The sequence below is a fragment of the Hypomesus transpacificus genome, unplaced genomic scaffold (genome assembly GCF_021917145.1).
Source record: "Hypomesus transpacificus isolate Combined female unplaced genomic scaffold, fHypTra1 scaffold_194, whole genome shotgun sequence".
Lineage (NCBI taxonomy): Eukaryota > Metazoa > Chordata > Actinopteri > Osmeriformes > Osmeridae > Hypomesus > Hypomesus transpacificus.
In genome coordinates, this window is record NW_025813739.1 from 255493 (window position 1) to 280409 (window position 24917).

The window sequence follows — 24917 nt, forward strand, 5'->3', positions numbered from 1 at the left end:
CGTTCCAGTCATGGCACTATTGTGTTGATGCCTACGGTCAGATTTCGAAACAGTTTTTTTTTCTTTCGACTTTTTACATTTAGCAAATATTTAGTCATTTAGCAAACATTCTTACCCAGAGCAATTTACAGTAAGTACAGGGACATTCCCCTGAGGCAAGTAGAGTGAAGTGCCTTGCCCAAGAAAACAATGCAATTTTTGTCATAGCAGAAATCAAACCGGCAACCTTCTGATTAGTTGCCTGATTCTCTAACCGCTCAGACATCTGGCTCCCGACTTTTTAAAATAAGTCTTTGCTAGAAGAAGTTGTGGGCTATCAAATTATACTCAACAGTTGGGTTATTTATATATTGGGATTAGCATAGTAATAAAGGCTAATGTTGCTTCCTACCATCCATCCCAGTTATCGTTCGCAAGAATGATTGTCTTTGACTCTGACCCTGAAGGGCTGGAATCTGCTAGTTTCCTGTTATAAACAGTGAGCGAGTGTGTATGTGTGTGTGTGTGTGTGTGTGTATGTGTGTGTGTGTGTGTGTGTGTGTGTGTGTGTGTGTGTGTGTGTGTGTGTGTGTGGAGGGAATCAAAGGGTGGTGGGGGGGGGGGGGTTAACAACAGGCTACATCTCCATTAGAGAGCAATACAAATTCTCTGTGTGGAAAAGATTTGAAATGAGGATAAGATTTGATTGTCTCCTGTGCAAGATGCATCTAGACAGGATGATCAAAGCTTGGATTTGTTGAAGGGTCGTGGAGCAGACCCTTGGTGTGTCTCCTACCATGATTATTAAAACCTCCCCTGTGATCCGTCTGCATGAGGATTAGTGACACGGACCGCACCCTGTAAACTACGCACGTAGATCCAAGATGACACAGATAAGATGATGTGAAAACTATTATGCCTGGACTGAAGGAGAACATCACATGATAAGACAATGAGAAAAACTACTGTTTTTTCTTTCATTTAAATTCTTACAGAGGGTGAGATGACACAGCTTGCTGTAGTGGAGGATAATGGATGCGACATGGGTCACAGGCAGGTGTTGGAAAAGAGAGACATCGTTTTCCATTTCACCCATGAATATGTAAATGTTCAGGCTGTTCCACTCTAATATGTCTTCCTGTTCTCTAATGTTCTCCTCTCCCTCCCCCTCCCCCTCTCCCCTCCCTCTCCCCTCTGTCTCGGAAGGTTCCGTTCTTTTTGACGGACGGCCGCCGCACCTCCTCCTCCTTCTCCTCCTCCTCCTGCCGGCCCTCCTCCTGCTCTGCTCTGCCGAGCGCACCTGCCCCAACAGCTGCCGCTGCGAGGGGAAAATCGTCCACTGCGAGTCGGCCGGCTTCCAGGACGTCCCCGAGAACATCTCAGTGGGGTGCCAGGGCTTGTCTCTGCGCTACAACGACCTGCACACACTGCTGCCTTACCAGTTCGCCCACCTCAATCAACTGCTGTGGCTTTACCTGGATCACAACCAGATCTCCGCCCTGGACAGCCGGGCTTTCCAGGGGGTTCGCCGGCTGAAGGAGCTGATCCTGAGCTCCAACCGGATCACGTCGCTCCACAACGCCACCTTTCATGGGGTGCCTAACCTTCGCAGCTTGGATCTCAGCTACAACAAGCTGGAGGTGCTGCAAGCTGGGCAGTTTCACGGGCTACGCAAGCTGCAGAACCTTCACCTGCGCTCCAACGGGCTCACCAACGTCCCCATCCGAGCCTTCCTAGAGTGCAGGAGTTTGGAGTTTCTGGACCTGGGCTACAACCGCATCAAGCTGCTGACCCGGACCACCTTCCTGGGCCTCCAGAGGCTCATGGAGCTGCACCTCGAGCACAACCAGTTCTCCAGGATCAACTTCTTTCTGTTTCCGCGCCTGGCCAACCTGCGGTCCCTCTACCTGCAGTGGAACCGCATCCGAGCGGTCAACCAGGGTTTGCCCTGGACCTGGCATACCCTGCAGAAGCTCGACCTCTCTGGAAATGAGATCCAGACCCTGGATCCAGCCGTGTTCCACTGCCTGCCCAACCTCCAGGTCCTCAACCTGGAGTCCAACAAGCTGGCGAATGTCTCCCAGGAGGCGGTGTCTGCCTGGATCTCCCTGACCTCCATCAGCCTGGCGGGCAACGTGTGGGACTGTGGGACTGGCATCTGCCCCCTGGTGGCCTGGTTGAGGAACTTCAGAGGCACCAAAGACACCACCATGATCTGCAGCAGCCCTAAGTCCCTGCAGGGCGAGAAAATCATGGAGGCGACCAGGAACAGCGCCATCTGTGACGAGAGTGAGTATTTCCAAACAGAGACCCCCTCACCGACGCCAGAACTCATTCCCGAGACCACCCCCGACCCCACCTTCGCTCCCACCCACCCGCCTCCGCCCCTCCCCCCACCAACCACCCTGTCGCCCCTGCCGCCGCCCCAACCCCAACCCCTCCCAGGTCCCACCTTCCCCAGCCAAGGAGGGATGGACCCCCGCGACGCCCCTCCCCGCGCCCCACCCTCCATCGACAGCCCCCCGCTCACGCCGTCCCCCGAACTGCAGCACATGTCCTTTCACAAGGTAGTGGTGGGCAGCGTGGCGCTCTTCTTCTCCGCGTCCCTCGTCCTCACCGTCCTGTACGTGGCTTGGAGGCGTTACCCGGGCGCAGCCCGCCTGCTGCAGCAGCGCTCCATGGTCGGGCGCAAGCGTCGGAAAAAGAGCCCTGAGCCGGAGCAGAACTTGAGCTCTCAGCTACAGGAGTACTACATGAGTTATAACCCGGCAGCCAACCCGGAAGTTCTGGAGGTGCTAGGCAACGGCTCTGGGGCGTGCACCTGCACCATCTCAGGCTCCAGGGAATGCGAGGTATGACCCTTCGCATCAGACTATTTAACAAACTCATCTCCCACCCCCTCAAAAAAAAACACAAAGGCTCCAGGGAGAGAGGTAAATCTTCCAATGCTTCTTGCACCCCTAGTAGGCATGTCTTCAGGCATGGCGCCCCCAGGACAGGCCTTGGATCAGGGGTAAGCACCCTCATCTCTTGGTTCGTAGGACAGCCCATCCTCTCCTCATGTCTGACAGGTTTTTATAGAGGTCGATTGGATTCACACCAACCGGGGACTGGAAATGTGGGGTTGAGAACCAGGAGGCAATGGCGCTTACCTCGTGTCCAGAGCCCGACCGATAAAAACACAAACACACTTCTCTTTCTTTTCATGCCTCTAACAGCACTGCTTGGTTTTTTTCAAAAGCGTTTTTCTAAAAGGTCACGATAGCGGACTGCTTTTTCTTTTTCTGTATTTCTTTCTAATTGGTGCCGTGTTTTCAGCCACATTGTGTCGAGAATTGCTAACACAGTCATTAAAAGCTTGTTTGTGTAGCGGAGGAGAGCTTGGTCACAAACACAGACTGTCACAGGCACAGTGAAGAGTCACCTAAGTGTTCTCTCGGCAGTCGCATGCAGCGGAACGCTAATTGTTACATGGATGGTAGAATAGTCACACTTAGGAAAGACTTGTTGTGAACTGTGCTGTTGTGTTGTGAGTTTGTGTGTGTTGTGGCAACCATGTGAGCAGCACACAGTTGAGAAACTGTTATGCATAACCGGAGAAATATTTAAGCACAGCAAGTGCGTTTTACTTTTGAAATGGTATTGGGGCACCCTGGTAGCTTATACACTATGTAGGCAGAGGGATTTCAAGAAAAGGGCCCAAAAATGTATCTTGTACCTAAAAATGTAACAAGAAAGACAAAACTATAACAGTGTTCAGTGCCTCTGATCATACAGTCACCATAATTGAAAGAGGTGCTCTCCATGGTGCTGATGTTCTTTCCCGCCTCACTGCCTCTGTTGCCACGGTGTGTAACTATGGCGTATGTCTGGGGCCAACTAGTTATACAGTGAGCGTATAGAAAGTGTGCGAAATGTCTGAGTAATGCGAGTTAATGTCTGCCTGGCTGCACATAAGGGCATGTGTGATCTATAGGCTTGATGCCAGGGTTTCTTTGTGTAATGTGTGTATCACAGTTAAGGCAAGGTAAAGAAGCATTATCGCTGGCAAGTTAGGAACAGATTTTTACAGATAGGGTTCCACCTGGAAAGGGGTGGGGGGGGGGGGGCTAACTACAACATAAAATCGATTTCAGGCAAAATCACAACACGGATTAACATCATTCTATCAGCGTTGGTTTGGAATCAAGGTGATGGAGTGATTGTTGCTGGCAGACCTCTCCTTTAATGGGAGTGGTAGAAGTAGGAGTGATGGAGATCCTCCGGCTCAGAGCCTGCAAGCCTGCAAGCCTGCTTGCTCATTACTGCCTAGTAAACAGTAGCTGTCCGCCTTTTTAACACTGTGCCTTCTCCCTTCTCCCCGTGCTTCCCTGCATCCGCTGCTAGGCTCCAGAGGCCTGGGTCCTCCTTCACCTCTACACCCTCCCAGCGGGAGGAGGGGAGAGAGGGGAGGAGAGAAGGAAGTAGAGGACTGGGGAGGGAGGGGGGGTGGAGGACTGGGGAGGGAGGGGAGGTGGAGGACTGGGGAGGGAGGGGGGGTGGAGGACTGGGGAGGGAGAGGACTGGGGAGGGAGGGGGGGTGGAGGACTGGGGAGGGTGGGGGGGTGGAGGACTGGGGAAGGAGAGGACTGGGGAGGGAGGGGGGGGTGGAGGACTGGGGAGGGAGGGGGGGTGAAGGGATGGGGGTAGAGGCCTGAGGAGGGACGGGGGGTGGAGGACTGGGGAGGGAGGGGGGGAGGGAGGGGGGTAGAGGACTGGGGAGGGAGGGGGGGTGGAGGACTGGGGAGGGAGGGGGGGTGGAGGACTGGGGAGGGAGGGAGGGTGGAGGACTGGGGAGGGAGGGGGGGTGGAGGACTGGGGAGAGAGGGGGGGTGGAGGACTGGGGAGGGAGGGGAGGTGGAGGACTGGGGAGGGAGGGGGGGTGGAGGGAGGGGGGTAGAGGCCTGGGGAGGGGGGGGGGGGGGTGGAGGACTGGGGAGGGAGGGGTGGAGGGAGGGGGGTAGAGGATTGGGGAGGGAGGGGGGGTGGATGACTGGGGAGGGAGAGGACTGGGGAGGGAGGGAGGGGCAAGGGGGTTAGGGAACTGGGGAGGGAGGGCAACGGACTGTGGAGAAGGAGGCAGGGAGGGAGGGGTTAGACCCCCTCCCATCTGTTTATGAATTTGTTATGATAATCTGTAGAAAAGCTCAAGTCAAATGCGTAATTCTAAAGCCCATGATATGGGTTTAATGCGGGTCTCCCAACTAGGAAGAGGTGTGTATTTATGCCTGCACTGGGGTAATTACAATCAGCCTGCCGAACACTGAGAATCGACTTCGTTTGATCTCAGAAAACGTGCCTCCTCGCTTAGATGCACTATTTTATCAATGGTTATGCACCTGGAGTGATGTATCAAAAGGGGATTATCAGAGTTCTGAAAGGTAGTTGGGGAGAGAGGGGGAATAGAGAGGGAGGCGGAAAAGGGGGGGAGAGAGAGAGAGAGAGAGAGAGAGAGAGAGAGAGAGAGAGAGAGAGTAATCTGTTTATGAATACCAGCTCTGGAGGGAACCAAAGATCACAGGAAAGGAAAACCAAAAGCGATTAAATATTGGGTCTGGATAATGAGGAAACTTAATTGAGGAACTCTGTGTTTACAGGTTAAGATAATGATGCGTAGTATGACACGAAAAATGAATGAAGGTGACACACAGCCCATAGTTATATGTGAATGTTAAAGCACCCAGACAACTGTTGTTTCAGCTGACTTCAGCTAGCTAAATTTTTTATCAGGCCGGTTTTGATTTTCGCCTCCGTCTACATTGTGCCGGCCTAGCGAGTGAACTTTAGCATCATTAATTTTCATGAAGGAGTTTGACATTTATTTTATTTTAGAACACCTCTGGTGCCAGTGTTAAATATTCAGTCTGTTGTAAAGTTTATCTAATTACTTTTTGTATGCTTCACCTTTAGCAAGAGTTTCTGAAAGTAGGCTAGGCCTACGTCATTGGGCAGGTACAGGTAGCGGCGAGTCATTAAAATTCTATGACTGGCTAAGCTGTCCTATGACAGGGAGCGCGTGACTGGTTCTTTGGCTGTCTGTCGTATTATAGCCTACTATACCCGCATTACACGGAGACACCGAAACCTTTTATTACCTGAGATGTGATTAACTCAACTTTGAATGTCTGCCTGATGGCTCTGTCTGGAAACGCGATGAATCTCCCCGATCGGTAAAACTCTGCACGCCCTAAAGTCCAGCTCCCCAACGACAAAATGAAAGAAAGAAAAAATCCTTAAAAATCACAAAAGCTTGGCAACGCAATAGCCTACAGTGTATGACCAGCGGTCACCATGCTAATGTGAACCTCATCAACTCACACACATGGACTCGATTCTGTCTGCTGGGAGGTTTTATAATCTTGTCGCAGGCACCGTGTAATAATTGAGGAGCAAGCGTCAGCTTGGTTTAGCTGGATGAACGCGCCATACTGTCGGTCGGCACGGCGAGTTTTGCCTTTCGTTACGGCTGTGTGAAACGCAGGGTATTCGTTCCCAGCGGAAGACCTTACTGAAGGAAATGAGAGAGCCGCTGCTAGCACGTTTCTACAGTGGTGTGTGTGTGTGATGACACGAGCTGTTAGCAACAGGAAGTCGCGCGGGCTGGGGCCTGTGCGTGCAGAGCGCCCTGGGAGCGAAGGAGGATGAAAGATCTCACTTTTTCCTTCATGGCCGTTTCAGCCTGGTCATCAAAGTCGGGAATACATTAAATATGTCCCATTTAGCAGGGTCCCCGTGGGGGACGGTGGCTTGCTGCCTACCGCTTTATCTCCAGGGGCATTAAGACCAAAGAGCAAAATTCATGGCGGACGTCTGGTCGTCTGGTAAAAATGAAACGTTGTTCGAGTTTGATGAGGTAGATTCAGAATGAGGGAGGCTCAGACTTGTTAGGCGTTGTGTCACCAGTGTACAGTAAGACAAGATAGGTGGCTACGTTTGTGGTTTGGAAGATAATATCTGAGGTATTTTAAACAACAATGTAGCTAAAACAACTGGCACATTTTGTTTTTTTTTGTGGTTTTAATCCGGCCTGGGCCCTTAGCTACATGTATTCCCCTGCCCTGCCCTGAAACACCTAACACCTTGCTCACAACGCAATAATCTTCTTTGAAGTGTTTAAACTAGGGATGTCACGAGAACCGATACTTACGGTACCTTCCGATGCTAAAATAACAAAACACCGACGATGCCCATTTTTTTGAAGCACCGTAAGTACCGTGAGCGCCGATGCCAGATGTTAGCATCGGTGCTGCGCCTTCAGGAGTGTTCCAGTCGACGTTTACATTAAGAAAAACAAGATAACAACTGCTGCTTTAGCGATCGCCCCGCTTCGACTTGTTGACAAGAAAGGCAAAAAAAGTAGTTTGCGTTTGAGGCAGATGACCGTGGCGTTATAATTAATCCGCAGAAGGCATTATGCAAAAAATGCTACCGCAGTCTTCAGACCAAGGGGGAATACTTCCAATTTAGCTAAGCACCTGAAAGATCGTCATCTGGATTTGTTTAAAGAATTCAAGGCAAGTTCTGATTCAGTTCCAGAAGAGGCGCAGCACCGATGCTAACATCTGGCATCATACAAAATAAATCAACGTTCGTTGAAGTCGCGGCGAAATTCTGAATACATCCAAAGAATGCTCTTTTTCTGTTTGTTTAATCTGTCATACTAAAATACACGTTACATGATGTTTGAGATGGTGGGCACGTGTGTTACAATGGCTTATGTACATAGTTTAGGTTAGCTGTAGTTTTAACGTTAGCCCATAGCTTAGAAGGTAAACTCATGTCATGTTCATCTTGTTAGCTGAATGGCTTAATTGCACTTTATTATGTTGTGCTATGCTCTATTGCACATGTTTTGTATGTCTTTGTAGGACATTTTGCTATTTTTCAAATATTTTAAAGAAGTTCATGGTTCAAGTAGCCTACATGGAATCTTAGACAATCCTCTTTTTTTTTACCATGGTATCGAAATTGGCATCGAGAATCGTGTTATTTTAATGGTATTGGCACCGACTACTGAATTTTTGGTATCGTGACACCCCTAGTTTAAACACTACAAGGAATTCCTTGTATTCCATGAGGGTATAGGTTAGTTTAGGTGCAGCTCTATGGGTGTTTGTGAATCTCCTCTGTGACATTACTTGCAAAAACGCCACACAAATAAAATTGGATACGATTTAGATCTCTGGCCTTGCTTCCCCGGAGAGAAGTATGGGAGAAAGAAACGGCTAATTTAAACATTTAAACTGTCGCGCTGAGTCACAGTCTTGGATGTCCGAGCACGCACGCTAGAGCACCCTCTCCGTGTGTCATAATTGGAAAAAATGAATCTCAGAGGATGAGTACGACGCATTATGGCAAGTGTGCTCATCGTGAAGGGCTGCAAATGATTGCGGCAGCTGTGCTGATGCTTGGCGTGCTATGTATAGTTTCCCTTTGAGTTTGAAATCTTCCACCCAACTGCCAATTACAAAATAATTCTGCATTTATATCAAGACAGAGTGTGTGCCTGGCATGTGTTTTGTCCTTAGGCTCCTACAAACCTGTGACAGCAATGCCACAGGCTGTCTATTCACCCACTGCTAGTTAGCAGGAGGACTAAGAGACAATGAAGGACAAAGCCTGCCCTGAGTCAAACACCTGGGCATAGCAGCTTCACAGTAGGATTCAGGGCTGGTGTTCATCCTCACTGTTTAGCACTTAGCTGTACATTTTACGACTTTGATGAGTGAATCTAAAAAGGATGTTTTTATCCCTACATCCCTGATGTGATGGATATGATCCGACTGCTTCGGGGGGTTACGGAAAGTCCCAGTTTAAACGAACCGTGGTCTGTTTTTCATGCCAGGTATTTCCATGTCAAAGGATCTCAGATGTAAGTCAATTTTTTCCTGTTGCCTTTAAAAGACCGAGTGCAGTCACTACTCGCTTTTCCCAGCACGCCACGCACAACTCCAGTGTTTATCTCCTGTCCAGCTGTTTCCTGTTTAACATCTCAAGGACATTATTCATATTGTCGCGCGCATTCAGAGCGTCGCACGGCTCGCTGTGTGTTTCATTATGACCGTTGCGTCACACGAAGGCTTGATTCAGGGTCATCTGCATTGCTCTGCCAGGACCCACTGCAGATTACCCGCTGATTATCGTGATAATCTCCTTTTTTAGATTTCAAATCCAGCTGGATTTGTTTCTGGGATACATGTCTTATCTAGTGACTTAATGTAAGTAACTGACACGTTATTTTGATACATCTTATCTTAAATATTTCCCACCGCACTGGCAGCCAAATGTACTTCTTTTAAACACAAGCAGGCTCATAACTAATATTGTTTGTTGCTCAAATTCAAAAGGGCTTTTTTGCAGTGCAGCACGCTGCCAAAGGGGACAACGCAACTGGTGGTGCTGTTACCTCCGCTGTAGCCTCGGGGCATCTCTGAGTCTCCGAGATACTCTCCCTGTCCCCCCTTCATCCTCACCCCGCTTTGAAGACAGTGGGGATGTCACACAGATGAGACTCTGTTCGCATGTCCCATGGATAATTCCCACCCCACCCCCATCAAGTCCCGTTCCGCCTGAAAGGCCTTTCTCAAAAAAACGTTTACATACGTTATCTCCCTCCTTTGCCTCTCCCCTCTCCTCTGCCCCTGCCCCTCCCCTCTGGCTCTGCCTCTCTCCTCTGCCTCTCCCCTCTGCGTCTCCCCTCTCCCTCTTTTCTCTGCCTCTCCTCTCTACCTCTCCCCTCTGCCTCCCCTCTGCCTCTCCACTCTCCCCTCCCCTCTCTCCTCTGCCCCTCTGCCTCTTCCCTCCCCTCTGCCCCTCTGCCTCTCTCCTCTAAGTGCCATGAACGCACTGTGGGGCGTTTGCGGCGTACGCTGACGTTTCCAGAATGATGCCTTTTCTTCAGCCTCTCTTTCTCAGATCTCTTCCTTTTAAGGGATCTCTGTTTGGCAGGAAGGCGAGTTATGTGCGTCATCGGATTTTGCGGCCGTACATTAACTCATTAATCATCTATAGGCGACGATATGGAGAGAGTCTCTAATGGCGAGGCTGATCTGGGGTATTTTACGGCACACTTGAGGGCTGAAGGTGGAAGATGAACTGGTCCCATGACTCGTGTCTTCCTGCTGGGGGCTCTCTTTCCATTAGTCTGAGACGATAACAAGGACACATTTTTAGCTTCTTTCCTACAAAAACGTTTTGATTGAACTGTTGAAAATGCTTACGCCGTGAATGAATCCTAAATTGGCCTCATGATTGTTGAATCGAATGTAATTGTTTATAGTAGTTAGCGAAAAAATTACCACAGGGATACACTTGGGTAATTAGTAAGTACAAATAATTAGAGATGAGAGATTTTTTTTCTCTCGTGTTTTGAAGTGTTTCAGACTGCCGCTTACATCCTAAAGCACCGGCCTACCTAATCAGAGCCAGTGGAGGGAGCATAAAAAGCAAAGCTGGATGTGCCCAGTGAAGCAGGAGAAATGACCCTCCAGACTACCCTTACGTTTTGTTATCCAGAGCATGAACTGTTCAACTGTGTCTCATCCATAAAGCAGCTGCCCCAATTCTCAAAGGGAGTTCCCGTCTGCACTCTGACTAGGATATCGTGGATGGTTCCTCTGTTCCCAAGTGTCTATCCTTCCAGGCTGAGGGGGGGGGGGTTCTGCTGGGGTTCTCCTGGTTTTTATCTTTGAGTGTCTACCCCAGGCTAGAGGGTTCTCCTACGCTTCTCCTGGCTTCCGTCTTCCTGAGTGTCTAGCCCAGGCTAGAGGGTTCTCCTACGTTCTCCTGGCTTCCATCATCCTGAGTGTCTAGCCCAGGCTAGAGGGTTCTCCTACGTTCTCCTGGCTTCCATCTTCCTGAGTGTCTAGCCCAGGCTAGAGGGTTCTCCTACGTTCTCCTGGCTTCCATCTTCCTGAGTGTCTACCCCAGGCTAGAGGGTTCTCCTACGTTCTCCTGGCTTCCATCTTCCTGAGTGTCTAGCCCAGGCTAGAGGGTTCTCCTACGTTCTCCTGGCTTCCATCTTCCTGAGTGTCTAGCCCAGGCTTGGGGAATGTTTTCCCCAGTACTCCTCCAGGATGTTTATTAATAGCAGCAGCTGGCATGGTGTTCACCCCCTGCAGCTAAGACAAATAGTCGAAGCCAAAGTCTGCATGTTTTACATGCGGCAGTGAGGAAGGATCTAAACCACCTCTGCTGCAGCCCTGGACAGGAACAAGCTCACTGGCAGGTTATATAAAAGAGAGACCCCTCTTCACTAGCCCCAAATTGAGTTTCGTAATCTACTACCTGCTTCACTCTATCCTTCGCCCTGGGCGCAGAGAGACACTTTGTACCGCTTCCTCGGATAGCACCCACACACACTCTTTCTCTTTTTCTCGTTCGCTCTCTATCACACGTACGCACACACTATTCATTTCATGAATATCCACCATTCCACCCACCCTTTCTCTCTCTCTCTCTCTCTCTCTCTCTCTCTCTCTCTCTCTGTCTGTCTCTTTCTCACCAACAAACGCACACACAATTCATTAAATGAAAATCCACCAATCATTGTACTTGAAGGGACAGCACAGCACACACAAACACACACACACACCTTGGTGACTGTGTGCATGCAATCTCTTCAAGCAGACAAAAGCTAACCTCCAGTATTGTCCAGGAACCCAGCCCCCGGTCGTTACGTTTCGGCCATTTATCTTATTAGAAATCTCTAGTCTTTTCGTTTGGCTTCTTTCCGCTCGCCAATTTCTAGTGTCTCAACCAAGGAGAGGTCAATTAAATGGGCTTAGGGAAGGAGGGAAGAAATTGCCTGCTGGAATCCAGCAGGGATGGAGGGGGAAGAGGAGAAGGGGGGGGGGGGGGGGGGGGGAAGAGGAGGGGGTGAACACCAGGGTCTATTTATATCGCGATGAGGTAGGAGGATAATGTGCAATCAGCCAGGAGATGGTATGAAATCAACTCTGTCTAATCATGAGGAAATGGGTGCATCTCCTGGAGATGCAAGACAGACCCTTCTCAGCCAGAGGTTCTCCTCAGCCGGAGAACGGGGAGGGACGGACCGACCCTCAAAACCACAAAGCAACCCCACAAAGAGAAGTCGAAAAACTGCTTCTCTCGGCCTGAGTACAAGTACAAACCAATTGTTCTGTTGTACCTCCAAGGACAATATGAAACTCGGAACCTTCGGCTTTACTCAAGTGTTTTTCTGTGGGGTTTCTTAGGCGAGGAAAACATTTCAGGAAAACAGAAGTGGATTTCTTTGTGATGTTACTGTCAATGACAACAGGAATGGAAAAGATTATTAGCAGAGGATGCACCGCAACTGCACTCAGGCGCACATTTAAAAAAATAGTTTTTAAGTTCAGGTTTCTTTTTCATTCTCTTTTTCGTACTTTATTCTTGTCACATGAATTTTAATTTACATCGCTTGGGCCCCTGTTCTCAGCAAATGTTTGAATAATTAAAGAGTGTTTTTATTTGGAAGCAGAGACTTTTTTGGAGGGGGACCACATATTTTAAATTGTACCCTGAAGACATTTGTTTGCTGCTTGAACATGACCACAGTCAGCGTTGTCCTGACTACGGTCTCATCCCTACCAGAGCAGAGAACAGATTGCTGGGACTCTTCTGCCTCTCACAACACATCATTTCATTTATTAATTTAGCAGACGCTTTTATCTAAAGCGACTTACAAGAAAGAGCTTTACAAAAAAGTGCATAGGTCGTTGATCATAAACAACTGCACCCCAAAAACATTGTGGGTAGCCAAAACATGAGAAGCATACATTGCGAAAAGCAAATAAGTGCCAATAGGTAGAACCAGAAGAATATGTCGTTAAAGAAATTACAATTAAACAAAATGATCCTTGAAAGTGCAAGAGTGTACCTGTAGGAAAGCAAGCAACAATATAATTCACAGCGAGTACAAGTAGTTAAATCAGTTACAACTAACCGGGTCACATGGCTGAGCAGTTAGGGAGTCGAGCTATTAATCAGAAGGTTGTTGGATCGATTCTCGGCTGTGCCAAATGACGTTGTGTCCTTGGTCAAGGCACTTCACCCTACTTGCCTTGAGGAGAATGTCCCTGTAAGTCGCCCTGGACAAGAGCGTCTGCTAAATGTAAATGTAAAAAGACTTTGAAAGATTCAAGAGAATCTCTTTCAATTCTCTCAATATCAGAAAAGGTTTTCATTCAGTCGTCAAGGTGAAGATGAGATCTCTTTTAGCTTTGTGTGAAAAAACTGCAGACTATGGGTTGAGGGACTGAGGTTGGAGGCAGTTCAGTGGGCATGCAGTATGTGAAGTCCTCTGTGGCTAGTAAAAAGTGCTGCACATAGAAGATGTCATTTGTTTGGTAAAGAAGGAATAAAAAGAGAAATAAAAACTTAGAAGGACAGAAAGAAATTGAACTTGAAGAAAAAAGGAAAACACTAAGCGTCATACTGCTGTGTGTATGTGTGTGTGAGAGTGTGTGCGAGTGTGTGTGTGTGTGTGTGGTTTGAGTTTACATGCTTCCATGCTTACCTACCTATGTATGAAATAGAGATAGAGAGGGAGAGAGTGTTCTGAAACTAACCTGCCACTCGTAATGTGGTAATCCATCACTGACGTAAATCATTATCACAAATCATGGCGAACGCACACACACTCAGACGATCCACACTCAAACACACACATATGACGTCCACCCTCACACACACTCCACACTCAAACACACATCTCATCGCTTGGTTGGCTTCTCAGCCACAGACTCATTGAATCACATTTCCACTCTGGAAACATGCAGGTGTGAATACCTTTTCCTTGAGCATGGATTGTATTTCTAACTCTGTGATTGATTTGCACACCATATTTTTCCAGACGAAGCTATACATTCAGCAGGGCGCTATATAGGGGAGTCAGATGGCTGAGCGGTGAGGGAGTCGGCCTAGTAATCAGAAGGTTGCCGGATCGATTCCCCGCCGTGCAAAATGACATTGTGTCCTTGGGCAAGGCACTTCACCCTACCTGCCTCAGGGGTAATGTCCCTGTACTTACTGTAAATCGCTCTGGATTAGAGCGTCTGCTAAATGACTAAATGTAATGTAAATGTATAGGGGGGAAAAGTTAGGACAATTCCAAGGGTCCCAGACTGACAGGGGCCCCAAAAAATAGAAAACCTAATATAAATTATAAGCTTTTTTTTTCTTCTTTTTTTTATGGGGCCCAAAATTCCTGCTGGCACCCCTGACATGTCACATACGTATAGACGGGCCCCCCTTGATTTTATGTGAGGCCAATTATGTCCATAAACTGTAGTTAAAACCACAGTTTATATTTAGCTACATGTATAGGTTTAGTATCTTGGAGAAATGGCAGTATAAAGTTTAACTTTCAGTCTGAGTCATAAGACCGTTTGGAGGCAAAATATTACTCTTGCTGTCAAGACTAATATATTCATGCATTCATGCTTTCAGCTGTACCATTAATCTGTTTTTCTTATCAGAACTGCTTAAATGCAGGCGTTGAACCGAGAAGTAAAAATAAAGACTATGTATTTATAAAATACATATTCAGGCTGATGAATATGTTTTATTAAGCCTAGTTATGGTCCAGAAACTAAAATGTGTTTTATTTAGTTGTCCAGTTGCAAGTCAAACATGGGACATGCCTAATCACAATTCATCTTCAGATTAATGAAGGATCAGGAAACATAATTTTTCGGTCTGTGCCCTGTGTTGATAAGTACTGATTAAAAGTAATCAGAAAACAGCAACAAAGCAACAAAAGGCCAATTACAGTACTGTCTGTGTTAATACCACATATATTTAATTGCACACACAACTGCTAATCTAGAGCGAGTATCACTGAAATAATGATTATTCACGAAGCCGATATGGGCTCAATCAAGAGAAGGCCACACAATATTACACATTTAACCGCTGATCATGAGGGATGAAATGAATTAAGCAACTGTATGAAGTAATAATACCAAACACAAACAACTAAGGCAGAGGTCTTCAACCCTGGTCCTCAGAGCCCCCCTGTCCTGCATGTTTTAGATGTTTCCCTGCTCCAGCACACCTGTGCACACCTGGGTCCATTCATGTGAAAGGGTCGTTATCCAGCTCTGCAGAAGCCTGTTAACGACATATCATTTGAATCAGGTGTGTTGGAGCAGGGAAACATCTCAAACATGCAGGACAGGGGGTCCCTGAGGACCAGGGTTGGGAACCACTGACTTACAGTAACATCACATTGTGACTTTCAACGCCGCCTCATTCTCTAAACAGAGAATTTCCATCAGAAAAGCAACAGGTTTTTCTGTGCGTATCACATCTTTGTCTAGAGACAGTGATTTACAGTTCCAAGGGGTTAGAAACCTGATACATCCAGTTTTTTTTATATCTTCCTCAGGCATGCATGGTAGATCGCAGCGGATGAAAGGTCTCATTTATCGAGGTCGTCAAAATATGTGGTTTGAAGATCCAAAGTGTGTGTCACATGAACACACAAAGAGATTTGTTACCGCCACCAACAAAATGAGTGAGCAAGGACAAGTGGGAGGGCCGGAATGTGAATGAGTGACTGCCAGCCAGCCTCAAAGTGTGTGTCTGACTGAGACAGCCTCAAAGCCAGCCACAAAGCCAGCCACAAAGCAAGTCACATCAAAGGGTTAGACACCAACACAACACTGTTCTCTAGGAATTCCACAGCGGTTCCCAACTTTGGTCCCTCTGCATGTTCTAGATCAGGGTTCTCCAATCCTGGTCCTCAAGGGCCACTGTCCTGCATGTTTTAGATGTTTCCCTGCTCCAGCACACCTGATTCAAATGAATGGGTCGTTATCAAGCTCTGTGGAAGCCTGGTAACGAACATGCATTTGAATCAGGTGTGCTGGAGCAGGGAAACATCTAAAAACAAGCAGGACAGGTGGTACTTGAGGACCAGAGTTCAGAACCACTGATCTAGAACATGAAGGGCAGGGGGCCCCTGAGGACCGGGGTTGGGAAATGCCACCCCAGACCGTGAGCGTCTCTTGGTTCCCAGCCTTAGGAACAGAGCCTACCCAGCCTTCAGAGCAGGGTCTACCCAGCCGCCTCCCAGCGACCACTCCTTTCCTCAGGGCAGATTAGCGACACTGCGCCAACCCTTCGTCATGATCCCATTAGCTCCACGCTCTCACCCCCCACCCCGTTTCCCGCCAGACATTGTCAGAGAAGTCACATGGCTCTCCTGGTCTGAGCGTGGGCAGTGTGTCCGTCCGTCTTCGACCAAGGTTAACGAAGCTGCATTTCAGCTCATATTCAGACCGTTTCCTTTTTGTTGCTTTCGCTCTTTGTCTCTTCTGTTCTCCTGTGTTAACGCAATACGAGTGGACAGAAGACTCTGCTGGAGAGACACAAATGCTGGGCGGGGAGATGGAATAGGATAATTGGAGCCCTGGGTGGGAGAGGCTGGGAGAGAGAGAGGAGGGGAGAGAAGGAGAGAGAGAGGGGGGGAGAGAGAGAGGAGGGGAGAGAGGGAGAGAAGGAGAGAGAGAGGGACGGAGAGAGAGAAGGACGGAGAGAGAGAGGGACGGAGAGAGAGAGGGACGGAGAGAGAGAGGGAAGGGGAGAGAGAGGGGCGGGGAGAGAGAGGGACGGAGAGAGAGAGAGAGAGAGAGAGAGAGAGAGAGAGAGGGACAGAGAGAGACGGTGGGAGGGTCTACTCCCAGAGAGAGAGGGACAGAGAGAGACGGTGGGAGGGTCTACTCCCAGAGAGAGAGAAAGAGAAGCTGACATGTCTCTGCTATCTTCCAATCCCCTGACAGGGAGCTAACTAATTACATCATGTTTATAACCAACTAATTAGCCCACACACTGACGGCCTAATTAAAAAACATGCTGCCGCGGTTGAAGACAGCGCCGAATTCATTTAAAGGTGGACACCTTTCTCCTTTCTGGAAAAGCAGTACAGTCAGTTCTAAGCACTCCGGAAAATGTTAATTCTACAAATGTTTGGCTTGCAGTCCACTACAACAGCTTGAGTTTGACAAACGGCTCTTAACGCTGTGAAGTTCACACGATAAAAGACCTTAGATTTGAACACTTCCTCAAACAACCAAATCATGTTACTTTAGAGAGTCTAGGCTACCAATAACCGGTTTCGAAGGCAGTAGCCGGGCAGACAACGATAGCCGCTAACAAGGACATGCTCTTTGCCACAGGGTGAACAAGTTCATAGGTATTTTTTGTATCGACTCGTGTACGACTGAATCCGAAAGATAACCTCCGTTGTGTGGGCTGCAGTTAACCATCACCCTGTTGGATAATAAGGTTGAATCAGAGTTTAGCTCTGGGCTTCCTAGACGGTCCCTTGCGTCATAGGTGAGCTCAGACCTCGCGCTGCCTTCCAGAATTTTCTGTTGCAGCGCCGCGCTCTATCTTCATAATTCCATCCAGATATCAGGGAGCTGCAGAAATTGCTTAGACTCACAAAATCCTAATCATCTTGGTGATTTGCTCAACGTTATTAAGAAATTAGGATTTACCTAGAGCCAAGCCTCACATTTTTTAAGGTTAAATTGCAGACTAGGGACTTTGCAAGGAACGTTTCAAAGAGGCACCCCTTCATCCGGGATGTAGTCTCCGTCCGTTACTACTTAAAGTGTTGAGATTAATTCACAACTGGTGCCAGTTAAAGTTTGCCTACTTCATTATAAACCTGACTGAGCTTTATTCAGCAACACTTTATGGGAGCGTTCAACCCCCAAGTCACACGGTAATGTAAAAAGCGGCACAGTGGCTAAGGAAAATGGTCTAATTTATTAATATTCCCTCAGAGAGAACACCCTGCCTTCTCTGATTTGTCATATAATTACCACGGTTGTGAGAAATGGGATAGCACAGGTCTGTGCTTGGTAATTTTCAAAGATTTACACCTTACTTGAACTGCATGGCAACTGAGATAACAATCATCGACAACAAGACACAAAGCCATTATTATCCTGGAAGTACTTTTGACTTAGTTAACATTAAAGTGTAGGCAAGGTCAGTTGAACACAGGGATTTACTGATTTGATTCACAACATTATTAATTTGTTCTTCTTCTCCCAAATGAACACGGACAGAAAATCAGTATTTCAATTTACAGGAGTTTTGCTTCCGTTTGCACCAGCGTTAAAGAAGCTTTTCAAACTTCAGAACCATCAAGGCTCAGGCATTTCATTGTCTGCTTAATTGCCAACCCTAATTTGCTTTGCTTGCATTGTCGCGGCCCCATTGTAGCATGATCAGATTACCAGGCACCGTAATTACAGTCGATGTCGTAATCACCACTGCTTGTGCAGAGTGGCCCAGCTGTCACATTGTCCTAACTCACCCATCTTCATTTTCCCCCCCTCCTTCAGAATGAATACATATGCCCCCGTCCCCTGCCTGGAGCCTGGCCCGGAGACATCCCAACCATCCACTAGAGCACCAGCCCAGCAGGATCCCCTCTGCTGGGGGTCCGGAGGGGCCCGGGTCCCCCCCCTCCCCCCCCTCCCCCCCCAGCCTCTCTCCTCCCTTTTCCACAGGCCTCATGAGGGGCCTTGAGGACTGGACTAGCACCCCTCCACAGGCCTCATGAGGGGCCTTGAGGACTGGACTGGCACCCCTCACACCCTCCACATGCTTTATGAGGGCCTTGAGGACTGGACTGGCACCCCTCCACAGGCCTCATGAAGGCCTTGAGGACTGGACTGGCACCCCTCACACCCTCCACATGCTTTATGAGGGCCTTGAGGACTGGACTGGCACCCCTCCACAGGCCTCATGAAGGCCTTGAGGACTGGACTAGCACCCCTCCACAGGCCTCATGAGGGGCCTTGAGGACTGGACTGGCACCCCTCCACAGGCCTCATGAGGGGCCTTGAGGACTGGACTGGCACCCCTCCACAGGCCTCATGAGGGGCCTTGAGGACTGGACTGGCACCCCTCCACAGGCCTCATGAGGGGCCTTGAGGACTGGACTGGCACCCCTCCACAGGCCTCATGAGGGGCCTTGAGGACTGGACTGGCACCCCTCCACAGGCCTCATGAGGGGCCTTGAGGACTGGACTGGCACCCCTCCACAGGCCTCATGAGGGGCCTTGAGGACTGGACTGGCACCCCTCCACAGGCCTCATGAGGGGCCTTGAGGACTGGACTGGCACCCCTCCACAGGCCTCATGAGGGGCCTTGAGGACTGGACTAGCACCCCTCCACAGGCCTCATGAGGGGCCTTGAGGACTGGACTAGCACCCCTCCACAGGCCTCATGAGGGGCCTTGAGGACTGGACTGGCACCCCTCCACAGGCCTCATGAGGGGCCTTGAGGACTGGACTGGCACCCCTCCACAGGCCTCATGAGGGGCCTTGAGGACTGGACTGGCACCCCTCCACAGGCCTCATGAGGGGCCTTGAGGACTGGACTGGCACCCCTCCACAGGCCTCATGAGGGGCCTTGAGGACTGGACTAGCACCCCTCCACAGGCCTCATGAGGGGCCTTGAGGACTGGACTGGCACCCCTCCACAGGACTGGGGACAATCGGAGAGGGGCGCCAGATAGACTCCCACAAACTCTCCTTCGCTCTAGTCGTCGTGTGTTTTCTTTGTCTTTTTCGTTCTCTCTCTCCGTGTGATGCTTTTAGACTTGGCTGCTAACGGCGGGCGCCCAAAAGCGGCCCCTCGTTCAACACCTCAGAGACTCAAGCTAGGAACGGACTTACTCGCTTCCTTTCTGCCGGCTGCCATGGTGATGGGGCCCGGTGTCATGGGGACGGCTGTCAGTCACCTGAGGGAAGCGGTGGGCGGGATGAGCTAGCGCTAGAGGGAACAGACAAAATCACAGACAGAATCACAGTCATAAACCCACAACCCACTGAGGACCAGTGAACCAGGGTGGTAAACATGATAATCTCTCCTCCAACAGGTAAAAACGACTTTTCTGGTAAACGTTGTTTACCACGTTGTGTAATTTAAAAAACTCAGACTTTCATTTCCTTATGCCATCACCCTGTGCTTGCTGGGAGGGGCGGGGCAAAACAATTTTTATACTTTTTTTCTGGAAGCTTCAGAGGATTTGGTTTAACTGCTGGATATGTCCTTAAACCCAGTAATAGCCTGTCTGAAGGATTCCTCAGGCTTCTCTTCAAGGAAACCAATCTTAAAGGAAACTCACCCATTTCTCCATTGCTGTAGCAAGACGAAAACACTGCGTTATCACAAAAGGAGAAACAAAAGGGACACCTGGACACAATGATGTAACCGTTCGGTCGTTTCTAAATTGTACTTTTTGAATATGTGCTATTTGTTTGTTTGTTTGTCCGACCATCTCCAACGCCAAGTACTATGGGCTGTTCAGGATGGTGTTTGGGGTCTGTAGTACCAAGACGGTGTTGGAAGCTGCGGTTGTGTTCGTGTAGCGGGAAGAGGACTGCAGGACCAGGGACTCTTTACTGACGGACGCTTTGAAGGCGGAGCTGTTGCCTTGGGGACACATGAGACACTGCCTGTTGCCACGGTGACAATTCTGAGACACGAGACACTGCCTGTTGCCACGGGGACAAAGGAAGGAGCTGGATAACTTCACAGCTTCATCTCTGGCTGTTTGTGTGTGTATGTGTGTGTGTGTTTGTTTACTGTGGTCAAGTTTGTAAGAGTTCCAGCTTCTCCACAGAGGATACTTTCGATCTACTTTAGTTCCCTTTGCTTTTCAACCTGGACTCAACTCTGCCTGAACTCTGTCCTTAGAACTAGACTGCTATCCTGCCGTGTGTTTGTGCGTGAGGATGACTGTGTTGCATATTACTTTTTAAAGTGTTGAGAGACGCGTGTGCTGAATACACAAGGGTCAAAAACCGTTGAAATGAAACATCTTAGTAGTGAGTACTTCTGTACAAAAGGTTTTGTGAGCATGTGTGTCTATAAACAGCAAAACAGGTATTTGGGGTAATTCCCTGTTTAAACTCATATTTCTAGTTATACAGGTAAATTTTATGGTGGTTAGTTGGGAAGAATGGTTGTAGGAAGTACTTTTAAAGAAAGATGTTACTGTAAAGTAAAGTTTTAGGTACTATAAATAAGAGTTTAAACAGTGAATGATGGCTTTAAAATGAATATTGGATTTCTATACTAATGAAAAAGAGGACTATTTTATACTGGATAATTCTGCTTTCCCCCTAAAGCAACTGCATTTTTCTAATTATATACTATTTTATGTTGACAAAAAAAAAAGTCAATTCTGTTTTATAACAAAAGCAGTGTCTAAATGAATAGTGAGCAATATGAATTGTCATATTTCTATCATATTTCGAAGGATATCGTTTCAATTTATAACATATTTTCAGGGTGTACATGAACAAAATAAAATCAATGAACATAAGCATGAGCACACGGAAGGACAGTCTGGGTGATCTCTGAGAGACATCGATGAGTAGAGAAAGATCAAAAGTGATTGAGTGGGAGGTATTGACACAGAGAGAGAGAGAGAGAGAGAGAGAGAGAGAGCGAGAGAGTGGTTGAGGGAGAGAGAGAGAGTGAGAGAGGTCGAGGGAGAGAGAGGTTGAGGGAGAGAGAGAGAGAGAGAGAGCGCAAGGGAGAGACAGCGCTCAAGAGATGAATTGTGCGGGAGAGAGAAAAAGAGAGGGTTTGTGCATGACAAGAGTCAGAGACCGTGTGTGTTGGTGTGTGTTTCCTAATGTGTTTATTTGTATACATCTGCTCAGTGTGGGAGTGTGTGTGTGTGTGTGTGTGTGCATGCAGAGCATCTGGTTCCCCACTCGTCTCCCTGATGTCTCTGCCACGTTCACATTAGCTCCATTAATTCAGAGGACGGAGCATTGATCTCTGTCCAAGCGTACAGTTGCATGGTGACACTCACCATGGGCAACGCTTCACTGCACCCTCCCCTCTAATTACCCTCCTCATACGGTGCCTTGCATCTCTCAAGAGGGAGCCCAGTAAGTGAATTTGCTCTGCATTCATTCGCTGCTCTTGGAACGTGTCAAGCTGTCTGCTCAGAGGTCCAGATGGTAAATCAGTCTGGTCATCCCCTCGGTGCCTACTCCTGTCTCTATCTCCCTGTCTGTCTCTCTCTCTCTCTGTGTCTCTGTCTCTCTCTATCCCTCCCTTTTTCTCTCTCCCTTTCTCTCTCTCCCTGTCTGTTCTTCTGCCTCTGTCCCGGTCTCTCTCCCTGCTTGTCTAACTCTCTTCTCCCTCCCTCTCGTTCTCTCTGCCTGCCTGCCTCATCCTCTCCCAGGAGAGCTTCTCTGTGTGTGTGGGGATGTATTCGTGTCATTTTGCCTGTATAACATGTTCTACATGTTATGAATGTCTTGTATTTTCAGCATTTTTGTGTTAAGGACACCTTCGAAAATAAGATGGGGTTTATCTCAAGGAGTTTATCCTTCAAAAAAAATCAGTCCCTCCCTCCTTCCACCCCTCCTTCCCTCCACCCCTCCCTCCCTCCCACCCTCCACCCCTCCCTCCCCCCCTCCCTCCCCCCCTCCCTCCACCCCTCCCTCCCCCCCTCCACCCCTCCCTCCCCCCCTCCACCCCTCTCACCTTCCCTCCTAGCCATCCGCCCCGTGGTGGTGTCGACACACAGAGAGCAGCAGCAGTCCTCCCAAACACACAGCGTGAATAATTCATGCAGGGTTCTGCCCTGTGCTGACCAGGTTCCAGACATCTAACAGGCTGCAGGGTTCTGCCCTGTGCTGACCAGGTTCCAGACATCTAACAGGCTGCAGGGTTCTGCCCTGTGCTGACCAGGTTCCAGACATCTAACAGGCTGTAGCATTTCCCCAAGAAGGCCCCAGGGTCGATGCCTTCAATTGGAGGAAAACACACAGTGTGGGTGTGTTATTAACCACTGTGATGACACAGTGAAACAGGTATTAACCCCCGTGATGACACAGTGAAACAGGTATTAACCCCCGTGATGACACAGTGAAACAGGTGAACCCGCCTCTTTCAAAGTCCTTCTTAACTCCACTCTCCCCGAGGAGGACATTACCTGCAGTGTGTGCATGTGTGTGTGTTCATATTTGTAAGTGTGTGTTAGTGTGTGTAAGTGTGTGTCTGTTGTAGGTGTCACCACTCCCTGCATGTGTGTGTGTCGTGCTGTCAGACTCATTTAATGTTTTTCTTTGTATGGATTCAACTCACAGTAGAACTCAAACTCAAAGTAAAACTGAGCCAATTTAGCTTACAAAGACACTATATTATTTTCTTTCATGTGAATAGCTATTCTACAGTCTCTCCATGTGCTGTGAAATAATACATCGAATTCTGCCTCCATGTAAATCATTGTGTGTTTTCTGAAATGTGAAAGAACATAATGATGCTAAATATATATTCTCAGGCGCTAAACGTTTAGTACCGAAGTGAAATACCGATGACTGTAATTTCAATCTGATAGGACTTGTCACAAAGAGAGAGAGGGTGAGATACAGAGAGAGAGAGAGGGGGCTGAGATTGAGTGACAGAAAGAAGAGAGGCTGTGATCAAGTGAAAGCGATAGGGAGGGAGAGAGAGAGATAGAGAGAGAGAGATAGAAAGAGAGAGGGAGGGAGGTAATGAAGGAGAGTTGATTGTGCAGTCAGTTGTCTCCTGTCTGAACCTGCTAAAGTGTATCCATTCATTCTGATTCATTTCATATTATTTGTTTGCAGTCCTGGTGAACAGACTTGCATGTTGATCTAGGCATATTATCTCAGGTCAATCGCACCCTGACAAGCGTCAATGACTGGGTTTGTGGGCTGGTTGCTGCAGCACTGCTGCTAGCTAACTACCCCACTAACAGTTTCTGACAAACCTGACAAATCTTGCCATTTATCCCCATGACTGTAGGGATAAATGCAAAAGAAAAGCACCCAAAGCAAAGTAGAGTGCTCATTTGAATGAATTTCCATAACAAACACACACATTCACACCCTTAACTGCATAAAGACATTTCATTCGGGTCAGATTCTAGCCTCCACAGTCAGCAATGAGCTTCCAAAAAACTGCAGCAACAAAAAAACACACGATTGGACTGATGAAATTAATCTCTTGTAGCAGCTGAAAGGATATTAACGATGCCATGAATCACATCCCCGTTAAGAGTGGAACAGAATGACACAAAAGTGGGTTTTCAGTGGAAACTCACTCAGCGGGGTCTTATACTTCAGTGAGTTGCATTGAGCCATTATGGCCACTACTGTACAGTGAGGAGCGATCGGAACCATTACCTACATCAGAGGGTGCGCTGGGTGAACAGTTTCGAAAGCTATTTTCACGGTTGGGTCCGCACTCTGTCGTAGCAGGGGCTATATAGCCATGCAGCTTTCCTCGCCCACAAACACTAACAGAAGACAGGCATGGGGCAAGTCACAGAAGACGACAGAAATCACCAGAGCTTCCTCCGTCTCTCACCGACAGGCCGCAGAGATCTGCCCGTGGCTTGACAGTTGATCACCCAGCTCAGGGTCCATGAATCACTTTGCATTAAATGACCACAAGCCAATAGCGAGGGAAGCAAGCTGCCAATCCGTCACACGGTGCATTACCAGAGACAGGCCTTAAGCTGGGTCTGACATATATACCGTCAGTAGCAGATCAACCTCAGAACGCCGCAGAGAACCACCGAAATAGAACGTTGCACACACCTCTTTATCGCTGACTCTCACAGCCTCTCTCTGACTCTCTTTACCTCCCGCTTTGAATCCTTGTAGAAAATGAAATAACGTTACCCGAGATTGACCGATATACATTTTGAACAGTGAATCGGTGCGTTATTAGATTCAGTGTTCAAAAAATATAAAAATTGAAGTTTTAATTTGTAAAAGTTACTACAGGCAAATGTCACCCATTTGGTGGAATGACCCACAGCCTCTCTCTGACTCTCAAAGCCTTTCTTTGACTCTCTCTGCCTCTCA

General features: G+C 48.3%; 1 protein-coding gene across 1 annotated transcript; it reads left to right on the forward strand.

Annotated features, from left to right (window-relative positions):
- The first annotated feature begins 1021 nt into the window (after positions 1–1021).
- lrrtm4l1 (leucine rich repeat transmembrane neuronal 4 like 1) lies at positions 1022–19781 on the forward strand. The gene is made up of 3 exons (XM_047052034.1): positions 1022–1025; positions 1186–2831; positions 18387–19781. The coding sequence occupies exons 1-3, from the start codon at positions 1022–1024 to the stop codon at positions 18450–18452; spliced, it is 1716 nt and encodes a 571-aa protein (XP_046907990.1). The 3' UTR covers positions 18453–19781.
- Positions 19782–24917: the final 5136 nt, after the last annotated feature.